This window comes from Chroicocephalus ridibundus, chromosome 5 (genome assembly GCF_963924245.1).
Source record: "Chroicocephalus ridibundus chromosome 5, bChrRid1.1, whole genome shotgun sequence".
NCBI classification, from domain to species: domain Eukaryota; kingdom Metazoa; phylum Chordata; class Aves; order Charadriiformes; family Laridae; genus Chroicocephalus; species Chroicocephalus ridibundus.
This window is the reverse complement of record NC_086288.1, coordinates 8,018,238-8,045,283: the sequence shown is the minus strand read 5'-3', so window position 1 is coordinate 8,045,283 and position 27,046 is coordinate 8,018,238. Positions and strand designations below refer to the sequence as shown.

At 44.6% G+C, this 27,046-nt stretch overlaps 1 protein-coding gene across 1 annotated transcript; it reads right to left on the bottom strand.

Annotated features, from left to right (window-relative positions):
* Positions 1-1,276: 1,276 nt before the first annotated feature.
* Positions 1,277-24,632, bottom strand: LOC134516399 (glycerol-3-phosphate acyltransferase 3). Its single transcript, XM_063336534.1, has 12 exons — positions 24,471-24,632; positions 14,132-14,204; positions 8,572-8,842; positions 7,999-8,073; positions 7,403-7,492; positions 7,104-7,197; positions 6,571-6,686; positions 5,047-5,102; positions 4,481-4,566; positions 3,822-3,950; positions 3,271-3,350; positions 1,277-2,434 (listed from the first exon to the last, which is right to left on the bottom strand). Exons 1-12 carry the CDS (start codon positions 24,612-24,614, stop codon positions 2,308-2,310), a joined length of 1,341 nt encoding a protein of 446 aa, XP_063192604.1. The 5' UTR covers positions 24,615-24,632; the 3' UTR covers positions 1,277-2,307.
* Between the last annotated feature and the right edge of the window lie 2,414 nt (positions 24,633-27,046).

Sequence of the window (27,046 nt, the reverse complement as noted above, 5' to 3'; positions counted from 1 at the left end):
TGTCAACATGTGCACCTAACAGGCCATCCCCGTGAGCATAGTTAAGTCTTCAAGGAACACTGCACGCAGTTCAATTACTGATGATCAACTCAAAAGCAAGAAGAAAGCAGAAGGAGATCAGCCCATAAACTGACTGAAGATTCTTTTAGGAATCATGAATTTAAGCCTTCACCAAAACAATTCTTGTTCCACCTACAGAGAAATACATCACAGTCCACACCTTAGAAGAAATATTCTATATGTACATACCCCAGTATTTATACATAATAGATTAAGCGTGTTACTTAAGTTATATTTTATTTTTTGTGTGTATGCACGTGCACACATTGCAGGCATGTTTTTAAAAATTAAGTTGTCCTTACAAAGCTTCCTACCTTGAGTGCAATCCAGGAAAGCTCAACCTTACAGCTAATATCGGTAAATTACGGCAAACACATTCATTAGCCCAAAGCCTGCACAACCAGCTCATCTTAATAGTAATAACATATCTCAGTTCAAAGTTGAACTGGGTTCACATTAAACAAAGAGCCTCTTGCTGTGTCTCACTTGTCTTACCACTCTTTTAATATAAAGAAGTTTGTTCTTTAAGGCCTGCTATGAAACATGAAAGCATTTCTTTAAGAGCCCCTTCCCAATGTTTTCTTTCAAGGTCACATACCTCCAACAGGCTTCATGACCAGATTTCTGAGACAAAGTACAGTATGCTGTATGCCTATATAATATTCAATGAATAAATATATTTATCCTTGTCCTCATGGACTGAGGAATAACGGAAAACAGATCAGGACCCCTTTTTTGGGAAAATATGCTCCATCAGATTTTTAAACTTGATTATCAGCTGTGGAAAAGCTATTTACTTTTTTTTTTCAGCATTAAATTGAAAATTGCTTTACTACAGGAAAAGACTACTCACAAATGAACTCAAGTTTGTTACAAATTTAGAAGCTCATAGTTGTCTTCCCGTTGACTGCAGATTCATTAGTTGAGTCTCCCTGATGTGAGCTGATGTTGTAACTTCAAGTTCAGTCTGCATGATGAATCCCTCCTACTCTAGACAGGACAAACACTAAGCCATGTATGTTTCTTAGAGTCCAAGGAGAGTGGGAGTAGAAGGGGCAGAAAAGGAAAAAGTCAGGTTAGAAATCAGGTAAGAGCTCAATTACAACTGTTTCTTTTTGTCACAGTGACTGAAGTTTCCATGACCCTAATTTCAAGTTTTCAGGAAACATAACTTTTATTACAGGTGTTTAGAGAAAAGTATAAATGCCACACAAGACCCATTAGAAATATAGAATTTATTTCTCTTTACATTCAGACAGCAATATATTGTAGATTTGCACATGCCACGTCTTGTATCATAGGTGACTTATGGATCCTATGTGTATAGTTGTGATAGCTATTGCTAGCCCAGATCAACACAAGATGTGTTTCTGGAGTGGCTCTCTTGAGATCTTTAAGCCATTAGCAGCGATTTTTGCGGAAGGGTAATCTTGAAAACCCACTTCATAAGAACTCATCTGTCATAGCCTACATTATCCAGCTGCTTACTGTATCTTACCTTCCTTTAAAGGTCCAGAGCTCAAGAAAGCAATTTCAAAAGTAGCAGCGGACAGGGAGATTGAGGACTTGCCCCTAATCTTCCCTCAGGCAACAGTTCTCAATAAAGGCAATACCATGTTATAAGGCCACCAAACTCCTCATGGTCCGTGAACTGTGCTTTTGGCAGGGCACCTCCCTTCCCATTCTCTAGGGTCTATAGACCTTGCTTCCTTTCCCCGCCTTGCACATCCAGGTGCAAGCTAACCAAAAGAGTCAATGTCACAGCTCTGGCAACATCCTGAAACGTGTTATTTAAGTCACCTACAACTAAAAGACTGTGAGCAACAGGAAGAGAGACAAAATTTTGTTATTTTTAAAGCTTCAAAGGACCATGAACAAGAGGTATCTTCACAACCAGTGTCCTGACAGCATCGGTTCAGTGTACTTCCCTTCATACTTACAAACTCAGGAAAAAACACGGTGCTTTTTTCCTTTTGTCTCTTAACTCTCCACACATTCAGCTAGAGAATACCAGGAGCTGCAGTGCATCATCACATGAAGGCGGGGAGGGACAGGGGAGTGAGAAAAGGGAGGGAGAGATACAGAGACACTGCCCTTGGCAGGCTCTGCACCAGCCATACAGAGAATATGCATACGCGTCATAAGGGATTTTGTTGCTCCAGTTTGTGTTGGTTGTTTTTTTAGATTGAAAAAAACATTACTCCTGCTAAGGCTGGTTGTGCAAAATTAGTTTTCAAGAACCACCGTTCAGTCTGACTCTGTTCCTGTAGACAGACTTCCTACTGATCCATTTCTCACTAGCATCTTGCTGTAGTTTTTCTGCTGTTCTTCTCTGAAAGTGTCTTTGACTTTTGCTCGTTTCAGACCTCCATCCCTGGAACAGAGCAAGAGAGAAAAGTAACCCATCGTGACTGTTACCGCTATTGTTATCAAACTATGTATTATTTTAACTATCTTGGTCAACTCTAGAGTCCTAACCTGAAAAGATTATACAGAAGGCTTTTCTTCGGACTTCTAGAATATCCAAGTTTAAGCATATTTATTACTACGTTTACCTTGAGCCATAATGCATATGCAGCCCAAATTTTGAGTTTAGCCCATTAAAGGGGCCTACTCAGGTTGGTAACAGATTGCAGCTACCACAGAAATCTTTGCCAGCCTAGGAAGCTATTTCCCTAGACTGCGGAGGCAGTCAATCTTGTGCAACACCATAGCTGTCTCTTGCCTTACAGAGGGCCAGCTAGGCCTCATAGTTCAATCTTCTTGTTCTCTTCATCAGAATCTTGCTCTCAAGTTTGTTTCATACAGTCCTATGAAATCTAGGCATTATGCTGCTACTTACTGGATGTGAGATAGCCACAGCAGAAAGCCTCAAGCCCTGTGTTTTTATTTTTTTGTTGTTCATCAGTTTTGCCAAGTAATTTCACTTCCGCTCTTTAATCTCAGCATGAGTCTCAACATGAGAAACAACTGTGAAGAGACCTTCTTCAAAAGCATCAAGCCTTTAGGTGAAACACACTGCTACATGTTCCAAAGACATCATGCATCTTTTTTATTTTTACTTTCACATATGTGCATGTAAGTTACTCCCTTGTTTTCTCTTGAGTGGAATAAAGTTATACTGAATGTTTACTGTCACAGAGCTAAGGGAGGAAGCACCTCTCTAACAACAGAGAGTCCGTGAAGTCTAACAAGTATGGCATCACTCACCAGGGAAGTTCAGTCAGTCCTCCTTGGCGAGCAATGGCTGACTTCACTCTGTTGGCAAACTGAACAGCATCTTCACCTTCCTTCAAGGGTCATAAATTCAACATTAAGCAGAGAGAAGTGAATTGAAAGAGACTTCCATAACTCTTTTCATCTGCTGCCTCATCAAATTAGCTCACTGCCAAACGATCTGTCCCTTATCATGCCAACATAATTTAATGTTCCAATGTGATAATAATTTAGCTCATTTTTCCCCTAAAGCATTGAAATTAGGGGAAAATTTTGCTCCAACAGGATGGAACATTAACAGCAATGCTACTGTGAATAGCAGTATATTTACTGCTATGCTTTGCATATTTGATGCACTGCTGATGGTACCAAGCTGCATCAGGAAAAGCTAAGTCCAATCATACAAAGTCAACACTAACGTAAGTCCAGTATAAAACTCTGATTTGGAGACATGGGGCGAGTAAGGGTTTTGGCAGGGGGTGGGGGGGAAAGTAAAAAGAGGTACTTGCAGAAACAGTTAGGTTCTTAAATCAATGCTAGATTACCTCTCTAACCATTGGTGGCATGTACCACACATTGCAAACAATGGCCCAGCTGGTCATTATTCGCAGCAGATAGCTCACGATGTTATATTTGCTGCTGTTCCAGAATGCGTCTCCAAACTGAGGATCATACTGTAAGGGATCACAAAAAAACAAGCGATAAAACCCTTTCCCCACAGACCATCACAGCCTGTCTCAGAACTGACATGGATGCTTTCAGTCACATGCCAGAATAAGAGAAAATTCACAACTGACATGTTTGCTTAGAATGAGGCTTTGGAAAAATTAGCCTGTGCTTATTAGTGCTGCTTAAAATTACACAACAGAACCAGCAGCAGATGTCACCCATTTCCCCGGACAGCCAAAAGAGCTAAGTCTGCTGTGAGCTGCATGCTTCTCTTCCCTTCAGCACTGGAAAGGACTAGCTTGATCTTCCTTCCAGCTCTCTGGGGTCACCCACTAGATCCTACCAACCAGGCTCTATGGGCTGAAAGGCTTCACTTTCTCATTTCAGCCACTTACACTCTAGGAGTCATCCCCAGCATGTAACCAATTGCCAGAGCTACTGTGCTTTCATTAGCAGCTGTACTAAGACTGCTTCCTACCACCCTGACAAAAACAGATCCCAAACTTTGAAACAGCAGCCAGCTATTTCCACTTACTTTGATTGCAACAGGATAGATTGTCCCTCCTATTTCAAAGCTCCCCTTCTTGAACATCATCACAGACGTGTTGTTTATGCAGGTACCTGTCCAGAAAAGACACTGAAGTAATTCTTTCACACAGCCTACCACATTTCAGTAGCAACACTACATCAACATACAGGTCTTACGCTCACTGAGAAGCAAATGCAGGCACTTTATGGGCAAGTTAAGCAATTCTCCCCTGCTTGCTTTCATTCTTTGTCTTGTGACTGACTCCCTGAATGAAGCCAGAACATGGGTGAGACCAAAAGCACGACACTAAGGTTAGCACAGTGAATCGATATGCACAGGGCAAAAGAAATAATCTTCTCATTCTTCTACCTACAGCTTCTGCCAGGAGACCCAACAGCCAGGGACAGTATTGTGCTGTCTTCATGTAATCTCATATTAAAGATGAAAAACAGGAAGGTCCTAATAAAAATCTATGCCCGAGATGAAGATACATTTGAGGACCAGAAGCCATAAGAAGAGAACAGGGATGACATTCACATTGAATGGAAATAAGACACAGTTTGGCTTCTTACCTTCTGGAAAAATTAAGATCGGGAGCTTGCTTTTATCTGCCACATGTTCCCTCAGTCTGTGGAAACAGAAGGAAAGCTTTAAAAACAGCTCCTTTCCACTCTTCTTTCCCCAGGCAGGTGGATCAGAAATATCTTCACATGTAACACGTTTGTTTGAAACCAAAGCCTTTTACTGGACGCTAATCTGCACTTGCTTCTGTGCAAGCCATCCCCTAGGCCCCTGGAGCATTACACTGAGGCAACATCCTGTTTTCTTTCCTCCATATTCTTTTATTAACAACTGCCAAGAAAGACAACAAGTGTATGCTATTAAGTCAGTCCAATTAACTCTGATCAACTCAACCTGCAAGAAATTGCCTACAAAAGAAAAAAAGGTCACATGCAGTGGTCCACCCAGGCTCTGCTTACTTAACAGCAGATTTCTTAAAAGAAGACCTGAACACCTACAGCTCACACTACTTGAATAACACTCGGCTGACTTGATGAAGCTGTCCTGCTGTGCAGAAGCCAATGAGGTGGTGAAGAAGTTATGTCACAATGAACCTAAAAGTCCTCTAAAAATTAGGAAGAATTTCTGTCACTGTACTACAGTGTTCATGGGTATGCCTTTGGTGACATTCTACAGAAAACTACCTTTGTAAGCAGCTCAAGTTTATAACTAAGCACATTTTTGCCACTTACCCAAATATGCAAAGCTTGTGAGCCACTAGAAATAACAATTTCGAATGATGTCAAGACAATTTGTGTCGCAGAAAGCTCTTTATTCTCATCAGTATTTCTCTTCAACAGACAGTCCCAGAATTTGATGAATCTTCACATCCTTTCAAAATGCATATCCAAATCCATCAGACATTAGCTATTATGCTGATGGCTACTTGAATGAGGTGTTCTGTGACAGTCTGCTGCAATCCAGACCTTACCAGAACCTTTGGTCTGAACCACGTCACCCTGTATAAACTTGCCAAGCCTTCCTTGGTGACCTGGGAACCTGACATTTTGACCTCAGTCCACTGTACTAAAGTCCACCCAAGCAGGCATATTTGGGTCATTCTGAATGCTCCAGTTTGCTGCATGCCACCCTTCCAACTCCCTCCAAGAACTGCTGTTGAGCCACTACTATACTGACTACTTCCACTCCTACCTACATCCATCAAATTGCAACGCCCTGCATCATTCCAGCCTAAAGTCGAATTAAAGTGGAATTACAGATAATTCATATCCCTGGGTCATAAGCAACAGTCATAATTTGGAACAGGACAATTAGATATGACTCCTGCTAAAAAGATGCTTTCACAAGTCAGCTTTTTGCCCTCTTGAGATCCCAAGGTTCCAAGTTCCCTGTTTCCCATTGCAACCTCATCAGCTTTCTTGGGCTTCCATCTTTCCCAAGCTTTAATTCCTTAACTCGGTCTTTGATCGTTCAACGACTCTTCAGGGATTACACACCCGTCCACGTCCCTCAAGCACTAGTCGGTACAGGCATTACACCAGCACTGCAACGCCCGGCTCCAAGCCTCACCTCACCTTTTTGTCACTAGATGGCGGTCTTTGATTTCCGAGCGTTCAAACCAGACGTGAGGACAGGCCTTGACTGTGGCTCTCTGAATAACTCCCATTAATCCACCGTGAACCTGGCCGACCTGCAAGCCCAATGAGGCACATCAGCACATGGAACACCTGCAAAGCAGAACTTCCTCTTCCGATTTCCCCTCAAAAATACCCAAACACACTGGAGACTGCAAACCGGGACTGGGCAGTGCCCGCAGAAACTATTAAAACACATTCACTTGAAAAGGATCTCAACACATGCATGGAAGCATCTCTCACATATTTCACCAGATGAAGAGCCTAGCATTGACACTGACCAGACGACTTCACCAGCATGTAACTTGTGGACCAACTTCAAGACAATTTACACTTTTCCCCACTAATGCCCAAGTTAACATCTCTCCTGTGAAAGTTAAAAACTCAACTCCACAACCAATACCCCACAACCTTAACCTTTCCCTTTCCTGGTCTCTCTCCCTCTGCTGTGATCATCATGGAAGTCCTCATACCATTGCATAGCATCCATCATTTGTCAAAATGATCGCATCTATCGGTGATGTGTGGTTGGCAACACAAATTCCTCCTTTCTGAGGTTTGTTTTCCCTGCAATTACATAATTTTTTGTTAGGCTAGTAGGGTACTAAGCACCACATTACACACACACTAGTTCCATAAAGCTGTCAGGTGAGTCAGCATCCAGCGTGACATTAATCTGCATGTCAGGAAAGAGCTACCCCATTTCAAATGGGATACTCACACGCGTAGAAGCATACGCACGCTTTTGCTATCCTAACATAAGCTTACTTACTTGTTATGGTAACGGATAGTACCAGACAGAGCTCTGACAAGGATGCGGGAGCATGTGAGGTGGACCAGTTCACTCAAATAGTTTTTCACACTGAAAGAAATGACAAGCATCAGGAGGATCCTGGAAAGCAGCCAGACACACATGCAATATTCTCCATCCTACTCAACACAACTCAGGGCTGATGTTTTCCTGGTACTCTGGAGCACAGAGGGATATTCCCAACTCTATGACTCACTTCCTACAGCAGCTCAGCCAAGACATGTCATACCCTTGGTCTCACTTACCTAGGCAAGGCTGTCACCTCCTCACTGGGTATTTTTTTTTTTAATCCCAGCACCGTTACATTCCCTACAATGCTCCCTTTGAGCCTCTCATGCAAGCAAGAGGAGCCCATCAGAAACCACCAACCTCAGTGTGAAGCCTGGAAAGAAGCCAACCTCAGCCCAAGTTCAAAATGCCACTAAAAGCAAGGCCACAAGACGGAGCAGACTATCGGTAGTCTAACACTTGTAAAACACGTCCAGTCCCAATCTTGAGCTGTTTGCACTGATACAACTTGGCAAGTTCATCCCTCACACACCACACACACTACCTACCTGCTGTTTGGCAGCTGTCCTACCGCTGTTGTCCCCACAATCATTGAGGTAATCCCAATGGCAGCAAGGGTAAAGCTACAGACAAAATACACATTAAATGAAAGTAAGCAGTTTTGCTCATTTTAATATCACTTCTCCCTTTAAAATGGAAAGGGATGGCAGAAATTCAATTATTCCTCAGATACTTGACATATCCAGTTCTCTAACACAGTAATTCACTGGCATATTGTTCAAAATCATGGTCTGGCAAAGGCGGCAGATTCAGACACCCCAATGCATATAGTGTCAAGGAGTTTCAGAGCTCACCCTACTTACACTTATGTTGCCAATAGACATGACTCAGGAGAAGCATTCACAGAAAAGATAACCACTAGCCCTAATCTACTCTACTAAAGGGCAAGTTAAAATTTTCTAAGTGGCTTCTTAACCATTCAAAGGAGAGTTTAACCCAGTTCATCTTCTGTATCTGCTAACACTGCTTTTGGGTTAAAAAAAGTGAGATAACGTTTCCCAAGAAAACACACATTTATGCATTCCCAGACTGACAAAATCCTCAGCAACTCATGAGCATACCGCAGGGGCAGCAGGAAGCAGTACCGCACTATAACCCCAATGACCCACACAACAGTCAGCCTCAGGCTGATGTAGTGGAAGTTGACATTAGTCCTTGTGAGGAGATTCCAGGAGACCAGCTCTTCAGAGGAAAACCTTTGCGTGACTTCATCTTCCACAATGGCCTCAAACCCTTTTCTGCAGAAGTAGAATATGTCAGAGAATTCAAAGTCCACTCGATGCAGACGCGCAATTTCTTTCTCCATAGGCGTTTCATCTCTTTCAATGATACCTTGGGAAGGAAAGGGTAACCATATGAGGAAATCATTCTATATATAAAGTCATCCTCCAAGTCACTTGCTGCTCTGCATTACTAGAGAAGACAAGTTTACTGTCGGAGCCCCTCCTATGACAGCAGGATCAGATGGGTAGCTGAACACAGCATACTCTTCAGTAGGCCAGTTCTAGCTTCCCTTTGCCCCATAAACACCTTGAGCAGCAAATATATCAAGTTCTGTTGCTCACTGAAGGTGAAGCAAAAAGACAAACCTTTTCCACCATCTGACAAGCCCTCAACTCAGCAACTTTATCCAAAACCACCTCATGCTTCCAAGTGAGACCTTGGCCTTTCCAGTCCCATCTCTTAGTGCTTTGTGTTTTTAAGGGCATTCAGTATCCTCCATGGAGGCTTCCCTGTTCCCTAGGCCCATCTCTTGTCAGACATTCTGGTGTCCCGCAACCACATTCAGCTGAGACACACTCTACTACTACCTGCCAAAGCCCCAGATCACAACAGCTACATCCTATCTGTGCACAGACCAGCTCTGAACGAAACACACCTCCCTTCGCAGCACATATCTCTTCTGTAAATACAGATAGGATCCCACTATTTTTAATTTTAAATCAAACAAAGAAAAAAAACCCAGAAAACACAAAGTCAGAAAATTGTGCCTAGATGTGCCTTGATATAATTTAGTTTGGAACTAACAGTTGTGTTTCAGCTAAACTCTGCCCATATAATGCCTGGCAACGGAAGAGAAACCTGGGGAGTTCCAAATTACAGTACAAATAGCAAGTATTCCCTCTCATCCCTCCTTTTTGTTTTTTATACTTATGGTCTGATAAGCACCAATTTCTCACTAGAGCTCTCAAAGGCAAGGACAAATTGTGTAAGTTAAATATAGAGATCAAGTAGCTGCTTTCTGGTAGGCAAGTCTGGCTCCAGAAATTGATGGCTGAAGAAATCTAGAATAACATTTAACCAGAACAACCATCCCCTGGGACACTCAACTAGGATTACAGATGTCCAAGTTCAGGATGCCACTGTCAAGACACCCTCTGACAAATTGCGTAATCTCTGTGCATCCATGTTGAGATAAAAAAAAGGAAATGAGGAAGCACTCAACTGTTTCAAGCTACTAGACATTTCCCCACAAATGCACATCCCACAATGTGGAAGTCTGCATCCCAAGAAGTCTTGACAGCAGCAAAATTTTGTGAATATATTTGCTGTGCCAATCACACACAACATTTAAATTACAAGTGACATGGAAAATCTTTGTATTGCACTGTAGCGTACACATGGGATAACACAAGAAGGCCCAAGATACAAGTCCCACAAATCACTGTGGTAAACACTAAGTGCAACATGCAAGAGATGTCACACTGCAGCAAAACCTATTAGCACCTTCAGTTCTGAACTTGTCTGGCACAACTCGCAATTCCACCAGCAGACCGTCTTAGTATGTTGTCCTATCACTAGCCTGTAACTATAAATTGCTAATACGGCACACCCGAACACCCACATGCCCTTCAGGATCTAAATTACACAAACATGCATCACATCAAACATTTAGCAGGACAGACTACACTTGTGTCATAGTTTAAACCCAAACCAGAGCTCTGGCTTGTGGTTCAGTTTTTCCTCTCAGTCAGTCCCTTAAACCTCTAAGCTGTGAAACATCCAGGACTGTAGGTGAGTCAGCCCAACCTGCTGCTGCTGGAGTGGGAAACAGGTCACAGCCAAGAAATTGGCTAAGGGAACACTCCAGCCCCCATCACATGAGTACCACTCTTCTTTCCAGTTCCCAGGAGAACTGGGAACACTTCCTCCTTATCCAGCCCCCAGCTCAGCATCAGCCAAGCAGCTGGCTCTCCTGGCTCCTGCTTTGTGGCTGAAACCAGCCCAGGGTTCAAGGTTAACACGCTGCTGGCGCAGCTGCAATAGCATGACTGTAATGTCTTGCCTCACCAGCCTGCACTGTCATTGTCACACGACACCCGCATGCACAAGCTGCCTTGTAGCATTGGAACAGTCTACTCTAAGCCAAGATCTCAGCAGCACCTGAATTTATTATGAACAGAACTAAACATATGCTCCTCAGGTGATGTACTTAGCCTTCTTGTAATCAGAAGTAACATTTAACAGCCTTTAATCCCTTGGCCGTGGGCAGAGCTGAGTTTGCCAAAGACAGCTAAAAGGCAGCATTATGGAGGAGTACGGCAAACATCACTCAACCAAAAAAAGCTGTATCCACAGCTTTACTCAGTGTCAAAGCATATGCCCTAAGCCTTCAACATACTCAAGTCAGCTAATTATACCAGGCTCAAACTTGACACCATCTATCGACAGTCACACTATCTGCCTAAGATTTTCTTTCAGTGGATATCACTTTCAAAACTCTGACTTAACAGCATTTTTGTGTTTTTGAAACCCACCAACTAGAAGAGCACTGCCTTTTGCCACAGCCAGCAACCACACTGACACCTGAGAGTTGGTTATTCAGCTGCAATGAGATAGACAACTAGCCTCCAAGTATCTGCTCAGACAAGAGCTACCATTGGGCCCGGCACATAAACACATTGTCCTCTAACAAGGACCTTGAGGTGACAGCAACAGGTAATTCCCCACGCAGCAACTACACCAGCCAACATTTTTTTGGGACACCTTATCATACCACCACAGGGGCACCAGCTGCCATTTCTGCCAACAGATGCAAAATACACCAGATTTGGTACTGCAGAGAAAGGTTATGTCTCTTCAGTCATGCTTTCTTTTGTCTGCCTTATTGAGGGACACTGGATTTTAAGGTCTTTGGGAAGGACCATTTTTGCTCTGCCTGGGAACGGGAAAAGTTGCCCTTGCACACGCATCTGCAATGCTCCCTCCCATCCTGACCCACCTCCTAGTGAGGACTAGATGGGCAGGAAAGGTGAAAGAGGTGCTACACATTCCCCTTCAGCATATAACATGTATACGCATACACACACATAGACACTTACCTTTACCCTGTTTTAATCAGCTACTCTGTAATTCATTATCACTTGGAATTTCCCCTCCCTCAGTAAATATTGTGTAATGCAATTGGGCCTCACCATCTGCTCATGTTCTGTCACCTCAACGGATGCCAACTTACATACTGCACTGTTAGACCTACACCTGCCCTTGCCCTCAAGTACTTTCATCCACTACAGGAACACAGACTCCTAGCAACAAGAATAACTCCTAGTAATTAGTAATTACTCCTAGTAATTAGTCCCATGCATAAAAAGCTCCCAAAAGCAATATACAGAGCACAGCCTGGCACTGCTAACTCCATGTCTCCCCTGCTCCCCATACCTTCTCAAGTATGGAATAGTTAGACTCCATCTTACTACAGTAAGAGCCACCTAGAGTGCAGAAAGGTTTTAATTTTAATTTCAAATATAAAAGGACATTAAAAAGCGTGCTTCAGGCAACCATTGCAATTGTGTATCCCCATCCATAAGACTGCTTGAACATAGCCTGCATGCAATCATCTATATGAATTACCTCAGGCCATTTTTACTATCACTAATCCTCCAGGCAGTGGAGTGCACCCAGATTAGTCCAGGTTCTGAACAACAGTACTTAATTAGCACTGCACACCTCTCAGTCACACAGGGAATAGGTACCGGTAGCTTTACTGAAAGATATCTCAAAGAACATGATCTACTAGCTCGGTCCTCTCTCTCTTTACCTTTCTTTTCTAGAGAAGAGAAAACCACGTGCCAGAATGATCACATGTCTAGCAAGACAAGAGCTCCTACTGTGTGGCTAAAGCAGCACAGTTGGGTCTCTTGCCTTCTCACTGACCCATGACTTGATGAGACACTATCATCTCTACAGGGAGAAAAAGGATATCTTGCTGCATCGCTGACAACCTGTGAAACACAGATAGCAGGGCGCTGACATTATTTGCAAGGATCACTCACCTTGCCTTCCTGCCACCGCCAAAACACCCCTACAACTTTCAGGACACTTGTGAGCGATACAGGACACACTTTTTCTCAGCCCCTTTAAAGTCAACAATTAAAAAAGACAAATTTTAACCTGTTTTAAGAGCTGCTGGGCAGCACCTCCAGTTTATTATTACAGGTGGTAACTGACAGTTCAACCTGCTACCATCGGAGTCTGTTTCATGCCTGGCCTACAGATTGGTACTATACCAGTGCTTACAGTATTGATAAGGATACTCCTTTGGAGATGAAAACACAACCAGTTCAGCAGTTCAGTCCCCTTTATTGTATCTCGTTCACATGAGCTAATTTGTAGAATCAGGTAACAATTGACTTGTATACTAACTGGCAAGCAGGTCCTGTTTCCAGCTGTGCTGCCTAATGAGGGAGTACACAGAAAATGCTGACACTGCTGTCAAATGCAGTCAGAAACTCACAAATCAATAGCAATACCAAGGAAGTCAAGAATCTGGAGAAAACCCAAATGCTGACTGCAACGCTTTGTTCAGCCTTCTGCGATTTCCTGGGCAAACAGACTGCTCTCACTGTGCTTACAGCTCCAAAGCCTTACACCCAACTCTGACCTAGTACAGCCTACCACGACACACACAGAGTATGCGTTAAGATATAGTAAAAGAACTCATTTCAAAATTAGGCTAAAGGAAGAAATATGAAGCAACTCTTCAGCTGTCCTTCTACAGCCAATGAGCATAAGTAGTTCAACTGGCAAACACTGAGGTAATTCCAGGGGCCAAAAGGTGAATAGTAGCAGACTGAAAAGAGGGAACAAGTATAACACTACACACTTCCATTCAGCAGTCCCACAACAGAAAAAGCACTGAGCCTGGGAAAGAAGATTGCTGTCCACTAAACATTCACATCACCTCAGAGATTATTAAGTGTACTCTGATGCTGTTAGGACTGAGATAGTTGACCAGCCACCCTGCAAGCAGTGACCTAAAGACAGATTTCAAGACCAAAAAAAAAAAAATTAAGCTCATTGTAACTCACAAGTTTCTCTCAACTGACAGTTTCCATCTTATGCTCTACTTTGTTTTGTTTAACTTAATGTTATTTCATACCCTTAATTTCTTCATCCCCTGGTTTCCGAACCATTCAGTACAAGCCAGTAAAAGAAGCATTTCATTCTGCAGGAACAGTGCTCATGCCAGTAGCATTGCAACACAATTCGATGCAACAGCTAGCTTGTAACCACCCCACCTCTTCTCCAGTTCTCTCACACACACATCTAATGTCTCCATTTGAAAAGGACTCTGTTCTCCTACTTTAGTCTTATCAATTTGACTTTACCCCGAGCTCTCACCATTGGCAGCAGGAGTCTTTAGCATCTGTGGCCGTGGCTTTTTGACACCTTTTTCTATCCGTATGGTGGCCCACTGTTGAAGAGAAAGAAAACATTAATTTCACAAATGTAGTATTCATTTAAGAAAAAAATCACCTAAGAAAGCAACAGTTAATCAAAGATAGGTTGTGATTTTCAAAGAGTATCTTCATCAGGTTCCTCAGATATGTTGAAACAGCTATACACAGTTCCTCTGAAGAAACACTGCCTCAGTGTACTTAATAATGAAAAAAAACACTCATTGCTAGTGAGTGCTTCCCAACTCTGCTTGCCAGTGCTCAGAGAGCCAACTCAGTGCTTCAGAGATGTTTCAGTTCCAGTTCAGATACACAGACACCAAGAGCCTGATAAGTCTCCATCAGCCTTGCTACTTGCACACCAGCCACTGAGTCACAGCAGCACGGGAAACTCCAGGAGCTGAGCTAGACAACAGACTCTGAGCACACACCACACATGTTCACAGAGCCGACAGACACATCACGACTCAGTTTGTCTCCTTTCAGAGTAGTTTCACCATACTGAAGCAAAAAAAAAAAAAACAAAAAAAACCCCACACACTAACTGGGTTAAGTCAAACTAAGGCCTGCACACAGCTAACTTTGCTAAAAACCAAAAGAGCATTTGCAGTCACAGAAAGTGTCATTTAAGTTTGTTCTCAGTCCAAAGAGAACTGCACCCAATATTTTTCCAAGCTGAACAAAACTGAAGTATCCCTTGACTCTGCAACTGTTCATTTCTTGGCATTTTAAGAGCTCTGAGCACCACAGAAACAGGCTAAATCACCAGCCCTAGTGTATAGCCGCAGAAAGCCCCCTCCCCTGCTCTTAGGAAGGGCTGCTAGCTCACTGGGGTTAACCTGCTCTTTTCTAGTGGGTGGGCTGGGAGAAGGACGTTGAAATAGTGATAAAGTAAGCTCTGCTCTCCAGCAAGTGTCAAAGCTTCACAGCAGCTCCACACCCTGCAAACCCCTGTGGCAGAACCACACAGGTGTCAGGAAGCTTCCTCTCACTTCCAGACCTGAATGGGCTGGAGCCAGTTTAACCTGTTCTCAGGCCAAAAGGCTTTCTTGACCTTCAGCTGACTCAGTTCCACACAGTGCTTTCAAATAGCACTTCTACCTCCTATGTCAGGCTTCATTTTTACTGAGTTAACAATTACAACCCCTTCGCCACCCCAAAGCCTGCCTGTGATGACAGAGTAGCCCTTCTAGCCTGGATTCTTCCTTTCCCTACATGGCAGCTTTGCGAAGGGATGGAAAGCTCAGAGGACTGACTTTGTGGCTCCCCATTACACACACTAATTCTTCCCCCATGAGACTTAATTCTATTTCTAGGAATACTGTTATAATAGGCATTTCCAAGACAGACAGGTGACCTGGCAGAAAGGAGATCATGTCAAAAGATAAGGATATTATCCTGTTCAAACCGTAACAACTTAAACAGTATCAAAGGCATACTTTGTTTTAACAGCATACAGATGGTCCTCGCTAGTCTGCGCAGAAAGGACCCAGCCCAATGCTAAACCACGCAGTTTCCAACTCTCCCCTCCAAGAGAACTGTGGGCCATTTAGGATGCAGTTCCCTTTTGAAGGGTCAGAATTGTGACTCATGGCATTATTTCCACCACATAGCTTCCCAGGAACAGCCAGGACTGCTTACTCTACAAGGTCTTGCTGAATCACAACCTCTCCTGCCAATATATTCACTGATTTTCTCAGTTCTACTGCTGCTAAGGCAAGAGCTATTCCAGAAACTAATTTTACCTGTAGGAGTAACTCAGTACTTTCCAGCTACACATCATCCTCAGCAGTGCTATGGCCATAAAAGTTCTGGGAAATACCAAAATTAAACATTGTTCAAGGAAGAAACTATTCATTTCTACATTTCTTCTACTAAATGGATTTGAGGGTACAGGCAGACCAGCAAATCATTCTCTGACCAGACCTGAACCCCTGTATTCAACGAATTAAAATCTCCATAAGCAGGTAAATAACTTATTACACAGAAGAGTAAGAACATACTTGGCTAATGGTCTCAGCTAGCTGAGAAAGAAGTTTTCACCTTCCAAATACTCTCAAATGGGTAAATCAAAACCTAGCACTGCCACCTTTTGCTTTACAAAACCCGGGAGAACAGTTTCTGTTTGGTGCTCAGAAAGAGCATGCAACACTCCCTTCACAATGATCTTGCTACAGAAATCCTGCAGTTGCAAGTTTACGCCAGACAGTGTCAAAAAGTTTGAGCCTCAGCACAAGCCATGAGGACACAGGCTATTGAGACATGCCTTTGTAATGCTCCAAAGCTTGTAACATCCTACTGCACTGCAGCAACTTTTGACACTTCGCTATACAGAGGAGGCAGTGGACTGCCTACAGCAGACAAAAACTGCAGGGTCATGTAACCCAAGTAAGTTTCTACTGCTTAGACACATTTATCTATTCTATCCATAAAAGTACATTCCTGCTTCCAAAGTGGTCTGACCTTTGGCCCACAAGTTCATCTAACTCCAGAAAGCTGCAGTACCCCACCTGGGAGATGGGGAGGACAGGGACAAAGACTGAAGAGGATAGTTCTCTTCACCCATGCCTTCCCAGGAGATGGGAGCCCCGCCACAAGCTTGACACCACGTTGCACTAAGGTTGCACAGAGCATTCTGGGAGACCGCTGACTTGTGCTCCACAACTCAATAGTTGAGGCAGTTTTACTTTTGGCGACAGATCTCCCAGGGGATTTAAGTGTGCTTCATAAGAACAGCAAGGATGGGACCAGCTCCCCCTCTTGCCGCCCTCTTGCCCAGGAGCCTTTGGGCATTCATAAGGGCCCATGTCTACCAGATGCTACAGCAGACCAGGTTAAAGTCCTCTACGCCACCTTTCTTCTTCCCTCAATTCATCATATTTCCAAAAGCTATGCATGTTCCAGTAACCAAACAGCAAGACATTTTTGTTTAGCTTTACTTAATCTAATCCTTCCACTTAACTCTCAGGCACCCGAAATAAAGGGACTATCAAAGCCAAAATTTGACCTTCGATCAAGTGAAAAGCTTGTTTATAGCCAGTTTGAAAAACAAGAGACGCCACATGCAATAGTGTGAGTAATTTCCCTTCCTTCCCGCTAGCTAGGGGTTTGCATCATCCACTACCTTTTCAGCTGGTTCCTATGCTAAAGAGCAACTTTATGCTACAAAGAGCTATCACAATGTAGGCTGGTCCATCCCACAGAGGGGAAAATAACGTATTTGTGTATTAGAGATCAAAAAGTATGAAACAAAACTATAAGCCATTGCCTCTGTTCTACTCGGGAAACAAGCAAAAAGCAGATTGGCAGGTCTTTTGGATTTATCACTGACCAGTAACACTGCCACAAATCTAAGTGGCTTCTCCCAGCTTGCAAGCTGGTGCTAAGCTGGCAATCTTGAGTACCGTGGTGCAGACCCAAATCTTTAGCAAGGATTCCTGAAGCGATTTTGGGGAATGAGTATAAAACACCAGGCTCCTGAACAGATTAAAAATACTTCTGCAGATGGGGCTACCCACTGAACTAACACAAAGTTTAGAAAGCAGCGTGATCACAGAAACTACACAAACATCACCACGGTCTGATTTTTGAAATTTTGGTATTCCATCTGCCCAAGACGAAGTAGCTTGGACACTTTAATCACTAAAGGCACAGTCCAAAGACACCACACTTCACTAGGCAAGGAAAACATATCAACCTTTCCCTGAGAAGGTTCCTCATAGGAAAGGCTTCTAATTTATCAGCACCTTAAAAAAAAAAACAAACAAAACAACAAAGCAAACACACAGCAAGTTAACAGCCTATACAAAATGGCCAAAAGATCAGTTTCACTTATGCATCACCGAGCAATTCCCACATATGTAGGACTTTGAGAAAGATCCAGTTAGACCTCAGAGGCAAAGAAAAATCACACATTATTTATCAGATGTCGAAAAAGCTTATCTCCAGATAAGGAACCACCTCCAAAGCCAAGCTTGACATGTTTTTTCATGAAAGCACATGTAGCGATACTTTGTTAGGATCAATCACAAGTCAAGTTCTTAGGAACACTTCAGGGACTCCCTGCTTCCCTAACAGATGGAGCTTTGCCTTTCACCCGTTTATCACCTTTACATCACCACTGGCTTAATAGCAATGCTTGACGATTATTCAGAAAAGGAGAGAATTACTGACAATGACTGACATCTGCAATCATATGGTGTTCCCCTTTTTAAAGGCACTGTCAGGTCATGTTCAGAGCAAAAGTTTATGTGCTAGTTTAGCTGAGTGCTCCTCCTTGGAGGCTCTCCAAACCTCAATAACAACAGGAAGGTTTCATAGCACCTCCCACACAATACTATATCGTTTAACACAACAAAATCTGCATGCCAATTATTGGGTTGTTTTGTGGGAGGAGGAGAGGAAAACACCACCACCAAGAGGAGCAACCATTTCTGAGTGAGGGCAAAAGGTCCTTCGTGGTCTCCCATGCCATCTTTTCCTCATTCTGATGGGACATCCTTGTCACTGCCTCCAAGCAGCTTTCCAAATTCTTCCGCACACGTGAGTTGTATATCAAGTCCTTCTTGGTGGATAGGTATCCAAAGAACAACAAAGAGTCCAACTTCAGCAGAAAATACCAAGGGCCTCAGCAACAGGAATGCCAAGCAGCTGCTTTTACACCAGCTTCACAAGCTGTTACTTTAAGGTAAGCTCTGAATACAGCTGCTGGTTTGTTTGGGGGTTTTTTTGTTTGTTTTTTTAAACAACATTTGCTTGTCGACAGTATCGGAAATCCCAGCATTCACACACTATGAAACTGAGAGCAGCTTCAGGTCAGGATTGTTGACCAAAAAGATGCTGCGTTAATTAGTGCTGCAACCACCAGCAGAGGGGTAACCCCAAGCTCTGCCAACCTTACTTATGTGCAAGGAGCCTTGATTATTAAATCTGTGGAAAACATACATAATGGCCTTCCACAGGACTGGGGTCTAGGTTAATACAGCCCAGAGATTTACTTCAAGATTATGCAGCAGATTTGCTAAAATACTATTCTGAAAGCCAGTCCAAGCCCTGTAAACAAGGGTGCATCATTCACATCAGGCACATCTCCAAGACATGCTTCTTGCTAATGTCTGAGCTGACAGCCTTCGGAGTTACCCTCTCACTTCAGAGCTCTCCGGTTCTCCTCTGCCCAGCAGTCCTTGAAGGATACCAATTACACAGAGGCCTTCACTGACACTGCGCAATGACATTAGTCAGCAAAGCTTGCTTCAGAGGCCAGTGAGTTACAGAGGAAACAGGCAAAAACCCGCAATGATTCACCTATTTATTAGCTTACACATTCTCCTTTTCCCTTCCCCGCCCTTATACCCAGCACCACATGCAATCCTGATGGTGGTTCATGAGAAGAAACTGCAGCCTGGCATACTTGGGACAGGCCATAACAGCCCATCCCATCTAACCTGCACAGCCACAACTTATAGTTTGACCACAGGCACCAAAAGGTCCTTTTTTTTCCCCACAGGTATATTATTCTCAAGTTTAGGTCCATTCACATCACCAGGGTCATCTGCAACACAAGTACCTTTGACTTCACCTCCTAGATACCAAATAATGTTACGCCCTTGTCTAGCAAAAGCACGTTCCTTGCAGGGCAGCATAATAAGCTATTATAAATTGCTTCTGTTACAAGGGGCTGCTACTAAACCCAGATGGATCAGTTACTGGACATTAAAAACACCTCTAACTTCAACTATCTGTTGTGCATTACAGCACAACTGGCAAAACTAACCACCCACGAAATGCCTTCTCTGCAAACTGCCATCAAAGAGCCTCCAGACCAGCGGGTGGGAAGGGTCCTGCATTCAAAGTGCTTGCAGCCATCAACAAACCATTAGCCCAAAATACACGATAAGGTGATGTTAGTTTATAGCCGGGCTGCTTCTTAACAGAAGAGTGACCTAGTAACTTCATTTCCCTCAGGCTAGCTCATTTCTTAATATTTCACAAGTAACATGTACTAAGTTTAAAAATACAAGAAAGTTTTCCCATTAGAAAGAGCAAGCAGGGCAGTCTGTACAAGCACTGCTGACAAGTCAACCCTGCTGTATCAGGGAGCCAGGCACACCCCGACGGTCATAGCAGACTCCAGGGGGGAAAAAAAAGTATTGGAATTAGTTCTTAACAAGGTGAGCTGCAATCTGTCAAGTAAGGATCATCACTCAGGGGGCTCATCTCTACTGCCAAATATATAGGCATACATGCTAAACTAGTCCTCCAGATTTTCTACAAACTGATGGAAATAGAGAAACAGATTGCTCTGTGGTACTGGCTGCTCTGTGGCCCTTAATTAAAGATAAATCACTTCCTGAAATGCCTTATTTACTTCCCCACTGCTTGGCAGGAGACCTCAAATGGCATGCTTGCAGGTGTCTTAACCCCAACTCGTAAGTGGAGCTTATAAATGAGGCCATGGACTGAGACAAACGAAAAATGAGACTGAGAGGTAAAGACAAACTAAATTTAAAATTGGAAGCTATCTGGCAATGTTTAAAAACAAACAGGGAGAAATGCAGCACAGTAATGGTCACAAGAAGCAGTCCCAAGCATTTCAGTAATAGGAAAGACTTCTGTGGCAAGTGATTCCACAAGCATCGGCACAGCAGGTGACTAGCCCGGACTAGCTCGTCAGAGCAAACACCTGCTGGAGATGCTTTTGTAGCAGTAATCGACCATTAAAAAAAGCCAACATGCTAACATGGTGCCAGAGATCCCTCTATTAACACTGAAAGGAAAGCTACCAGCAGAAGCAAGTGAGCAGTTTCCTATAGACTGCTTAGTTTGGTAAGGCAATTCAGAAGCAAATGGATGTACTTTAAGCAATACCTACATGCTGGGGAAAGTAGGTTTTCTAATAGCGAGTAGTCTGCTTGCTGTATTGCGTTCCTCTGGTATTAGCATAGCTGGTCGTGCTTTTCTGCTCTTTTTCCCCTTATCACATAGAAAAAAAAATACTTATATACTCCACATAAAACTGGTCACCCCTAGTGCAGTACTTAAGGGTCAAATGCAACCCACGACGCATGTTCTCAGCACTGCCATCTGTACATGCTGCATTTCGCTTAAAAGCATGTGCCTTGCTGAGGCAGCCCAGCATAGAGAAAAAGCCATTGTGCACCAACTGATCTCCATTGTCAGTAATGGCAGATCGTCAAAGAACACTCTGTTCTTCAAAGAAGCTTCTCCCCTCCTTTTTCTTGGACCATGCTTGCAGCACTGGGAACAAGTTTCCGGCCTCCTGAAACAAGTGGGAACAGATTTGTTTTTATTGGCAGGAAGAAAAAAAAAAAATCAAGCACAAGCCCAGTATCATCCTCAGCTCACCCCATACCACAGCCTAGATGACAACTGAGCACCAGACTCATTTTTATATGCCTTGTTTTATCTGACATGGCAGTGGACCAGCAAACCTGCCACAACAAACTGTAGACTCTCCATCTACTTAGTCCTAGACTACAGTGCCCACATTGACAGACTTGGACCCTTGTAACAGAAAGCTTTAATCTGACAATATGGGCTCACATAGTCACTATGTCCGCCCACTATGCAAATGTGTGAGATATAAACAGGCAAAGTCAGAAAGCAAGTCGGTATTCAGCTGTGGTGCACAAAGAGCCACCACTTTGCAGACAGTTCCTGCCATTTAGCACATCAAAGAGGCAAAGGCATCATCAGCGGTGCCATCCAGACTGAACACTCTGCAGGCCCAAGAGCCCACCCTCCTGCAAAACGACAGGGGAGACGGCCTGGGAGATCCAGGGCTGGAAGGTAAAGAGGAAGCCTAAGGAAGCCACTAAAGTAACCACTGTGCTGGAAAAGAAACGTCTAGATTTGGCACTTCAGGGCATATTCTAGTGCCAGAGATTGTAGGTTGTTTGTTTGGACTCGATGATCTCAAAGCTCCTTTCCAACCATGAAGATTCGATGATGATTCTAAAAGGTCTCAGCCATCAGAGACTGCAGCACCCTATGATTCAACATACCCACAAAACACACCACTGCTTCTCAGTAGAAAGGCTGCATGCTCAACTCAGCAGCCCAGGAAGTTTCAGACACCCAGGCAACTGCACGAGTTTAGCAGCTATGTATTTAACACTTTCCACTGTTAACGTGATTTTTGGCAGGGAAGAGTCATCAGGTGCAACAACACATATCTTCAGGGGCTCTTGCGGGCGCTGCTTGGAACTGGCTGGCAGACTTACCAGGCTGTCTGTCAGGCTGCTGACCAAGCCAGAATGAACTGTAAGCCAAGGAACACTTCACAACAAAACACTTTCAGGGATTCTCCCTATGCAGGTATTCTGAGGGTATAAAGAATTCACAGGCCAAGCTGAGACAAGTGGATTAGCTAGGTGGATTGAGCTTCTTCACTCTTCCAGCAGCAAGTCCAACTTACCAGACTCTTCTCAAAACATTTCCCATTTTATCATTGGTTTTTTGGTTTTTTTTAAAACATATATGTAATATTTATATACAATATAATTATGTATTAATGTATTTTTAATGTAATGAATGGCATGTAATTCCAGAAAATATTTCACGTAAAACTAATGGCAGCTCTCAAGATAAGTCATTATTTCCTTCCTTAGGCATCAGAAGAGCTCTTACTCTTAGCCTAAGAAGTCACCATCATCGATATGCTGTCAGCTACTTCTCCATACTTCTGAGCAAGACATTATCAGTCACCTCTTGTCGCAACATTTGATGACACTACAAAATAATGATTAATGATCTAAGAATAAAGAATGTAAATTGTGGTTAATCATAGGTGAAGGCAAGTCATCCAAACAAGACTATCTTACTGGGCCATCTGGATTGCTCCCTCAGGCCAGTGTGACCTTCACCTCCTCAGCTTTTGCTATCCAAAAATTTTTTTCCAGTAACGATTGCATCTTGTACCATCTTGTACCAGCAATCCTCATACCATTCAGGGCCCCAGAAAGTACTTGAAGCAGGTTCGTTCTCACCAAAAGCCTTAAAATAATTTCAGAAACATTTAACACATGCCATTTTTATTAGCCGAGCACCAAGGATCTCGAAGGCACTGACGTACATGAGCAAGGTTTGACTGAAAACCTCATGGAAGAGGATGAAATTAGGCAAGACCTACGTTCTACTCACGTACTGATGTATACTGCATTGCCACAGATTGCGCCTTGCATCATTTTCCCTTTAGTCCTTACAACCGCTTTGTTGGTTTGGGTTCCCCCTCCTCATTGCAAAAAAAACATAGTAAAGATTTAAACCGGATCACTTCCACCAGCCATTTTAAAACCCTCTTTCTCAACACCACTGTGAGCCTCAGAGGGAACGTTTTCACACACATATGAACTATGTCCCACCCAGAAAGCAATTCCTTTGCGAGAAGCTCACTTGCCCAGAGAATGTGGGGGAAGATGGCGACTGAGGTGCTGGACACACTCAACTCAGATGGGAATCCGCTTCTCTGAGCATCAGCACTCCTGGCACTTGCTGTCACAGGCGCTGGGAATGCTGCCAGACACTTACACCCTCTTAAGAGCATGACCCGGCACCGTTTCTCTCAGGTGGGGAACGGCTGACACCAAGCAGAGACAACCGCGCCCAGGACATGGGGCAGCCTCAGGTAACAAGGTTCATTTGGCGCTCCCGCAGGTCCAAGGAGCATATGCCAGAGTCTGCACAACCGCTAAATTCATATAGATTTAGGTTTCTGCCTAACGTCTTGAACTCCAAAACTACAGACACAGATGATGCCAGACAGGACATAACCTACCCCTCTCCCCCACTGCCCTCGCTCCCCCAGGCGGTAGGGGGGCAGGCGCTCCTCCAGGCTCTCTCTCCAGCCCTGACAGGGCCTCAGGGGCGGGAAAAAGCCGTCCCCGTGCCCTCACACCTGCCCGCGGGCCCTTCCCGCCCGCCCTGGAGGCCCGCCACCGCCCCGGGCGCGGCTGGCAGCGGTGGAGCGGTTACGCAGAGAGCCGGGGCCGGCCAGGTCTCCTCCGGACGGGGCACAAACGCCACGGTGCGCTGCCGGAGAGAAGCAGCCGGGGCCGGGGGAAGTGGAAGACGGGCTCGGCCCCCTCTGGGTGCCCCCCGCCTCATTTCGGCCCCGGGCGACACCTCACCGGCGTCGCCATCTTGGAGTCCCCCCAGGGCGGCGGGACAGGCTCCGGCGGGCCGCCCCCCACCCAGCCCCGCGCGGTGCGGCCCGGCGAGCGAGAGAGGGCGCCGGGCTTGAGGGGACGGCGGCCCCCGCCTACCTCCAGAGTCTTCACCAGGACCCACATATAGGCCTCGGAGATGCCCAGCGAGACGCCCAGCGCCGAGGGCACCACGATGAGGGCGAGGACCAGCCCTAGCCACACCGCGCCCACCCGCACCACCGCCCACCCCACGTCCTCCATGGCGCCCAGCGCCCGACGCCGCCGGTGAGAGGGGCGGTGCTGCCAACCGCCGCCCTAAAGCCCCGCGGCCGCCGGCGGCCCGCCCCCGGCCCGCCCCGTTCCGCCCGCCCGGGGCCGAGCGAAGGCTGCGGCCGGGCCGGCAGCACCGCCCCGCCCCGCCCCGCCGCCGCGTGAGGGCAAAGGGGGCTTGTTATCTGGGTGGCGTTTCTCCACCGAGTGTGATCTTGGAAAGGGGAACGAAGGGTGCGCCTTCCCGAACGCATCCATCCTTCTGGAAGCACAGGGCTAGGGAGATGGGGCTTCTCCTTCTGGGGTGATGCTTGGGGGACAGAAAGTGGCTAAAAACAGGCTACGTCCACGCTAAAATCTCCTCCTGTAGGAAAAACGGGGAGGGCGGCAGTACTGCCACAGCGTACCGTGGTGCTTCGTGGCAGGTGCATGGGCAGGAAAGCCATGGGAAGCCTGAAAATTGCAGCTCGTGAGGTGAAAGAAGAAAGGAAAATTGGGGAAAGCTCCTGGCTCTATGAACAGTAAAGTAGATATGGACTGCTAAAAAAGCGAAAAGGGACAAGGTGTGCACTTTAGCCTCGTCTGTGTTGTGTCTGGTGCCTTGAGCTGGGAAGAGGGATTCGCTAAGGGACCGTCCCCGAGGGTACCCGAGGGCACGTGCCAAGAGAAATAAAAGTTTGTGCAAATCGGCTAGAAGAGGGTTTATCTGCGCGGGCCTGTGCGCAGCAGTCATACAGCACTTGGCATGACACGATCTACACCAAGAAAGCGGTGTTAGCAGAAAGAATCCAAAGTAGAAGAGGGATGGCAGCCTTGCCAAAGTATTCTGGGGGAAGGGAAGAACATTTTCCTCCAGGGAAAAAAGCTTTCAACGTAATGTCCGCATGCATCTTTCATAGGCGTTTCCTAGCAAAGGGACATTTGATTTCCCTCTCCATAGTCAAGAGGTCAGGAATGTATCTAAGAGCCAAGTGCTTAGGATCCAAGGAAAAACCTGAATTAGACTCCAAGGCTTTAAGAACTATTTCCAGGAGAGTCATGTGGACAAGGGCGTTGGATTCTGGCTCCTATTTTTGGCTCTGGCATCTTGGACAAGTCTTCTCTGCTTTCGGCATCTCACCTCTCCTCCCACTCTTTGCCTCATCTGGTTAGATAATTTCACTGAGGCAGAGACAGGATGATGCCTGATGAAGCCTCTGGGCACAACAACCACAGAAACAATCGTTCAACCAGATTGCCAACCAGCACTGCAGTGTTTTCATCCCTCTAAGCATTTAGTTTTGATCATGCCCAAAAGGCAGTAGCCTGTCAGAGCCGTACAGGGGTGTGTGGATCCAAGTCAATGAAGAGTGGCCAAAGTCTGGAACAGAAACAACACCGGTGTAGAAAAAACACTGGCAAAGAGGTATTTTGATGGGAGGCAGTTTTAGGCACGGACAGCGATTCTGTATAAGCTGAACAGAAGCAGGACAGAGGCAAACTCACACATAAACAGAAACCCTTACTTTATTGCATCCAGGTTGCCCCTCTACGCTTGCATGAATAATTCACAAAGCCATTCATGTTAAATCGGAAAAAACCCCAAATGTGTTCTTCAGCTGCTTGAAGAACCCCCTTCTCTGCCTGGGATAGCAGGGAGGAAACACGCCTGCTGACCCGACAGCCTGCTCCTAGTGACAGAGCTGCTGGCAAAGTCCTATCGTGAATGTGCTGAAGTTCATCCTTTGCACATATCTCGCACTCCCATCAAAGAGTTACCTGCAAAAACTGTTGACTTATTAAAAAAACAACAAAATAAAACAGCTTGCTCTCTTTGCCAAGTGGCCTTTGTCTTTTAAAAAGATACAGCTATTATAAGCCACTGATCACCTGTCTACTGATAAATTAGGTTCAAATTACTTCCATCACTACATTTTATTTGTTTGCTCTGTAGTCTGTGAGAACACGCAGTTTCTCTGCCTCACTTTTACCAGTGAGCCTGTTCTCCTAAGAGAGGACGACTTTTATTCTTTCAAGCACTAGGACCATACTTTCAGCACGGGTAGGACAAGCACGATTTCACTGATGACAGGAAAAGAGCGCTAGTTTTAACAATTTTCCATGCTTTCATTTTTTGAAGGCCTATTTTATGCACAAAGGCTACATGTAGCCATGCTTTCTAGTGGAATATTTTCCAGTAAGAAGTGCAAACCATGAGAAAGAAACATCCCGTGAGAACACATCAGAGTTGATAAACTTAGAAGAAAACATTTTCATATATCCTTATTTTTCAATTTATTTCACAAAGTACAGTACATACAAAAAAGCCTCCGTTGAAATCATATGCTTCAAGTTTGTCTAAATGAGGTTTGTCTAAATGCTCCAAAGGGATCCAAAGAGTTTTGGTTTGTTTTTTAGCTTTGTGAGCAGTTCTCAAGATTCTT

Excerpts from the sequence above, each read along its gene's own strand:
- LOC134516399 (XM_063336534.1), bottom strand. The coding sequence starts at position 24,614 with ATGGAGGACGTGGGGTGGGCGGTGGTGCGGGTGGGCGCGGTGTGGCTA. Across the intron at positions 14,205-24,470 it reads TCCTGGTGAAGACTCTGGAG|TGGGCCACCATACGGATAGA; the intron begins GTAGGCGGGGGC and ends TCTCTTCAACAG. Across the intron at positions 7,198-7,402 it reads ACTATCCGTTACCATAACAA|GGAAAACAAACCTCAGAAAG; the intron begins GTAAGTAAGCTT and ends ATGTAATTGCAG.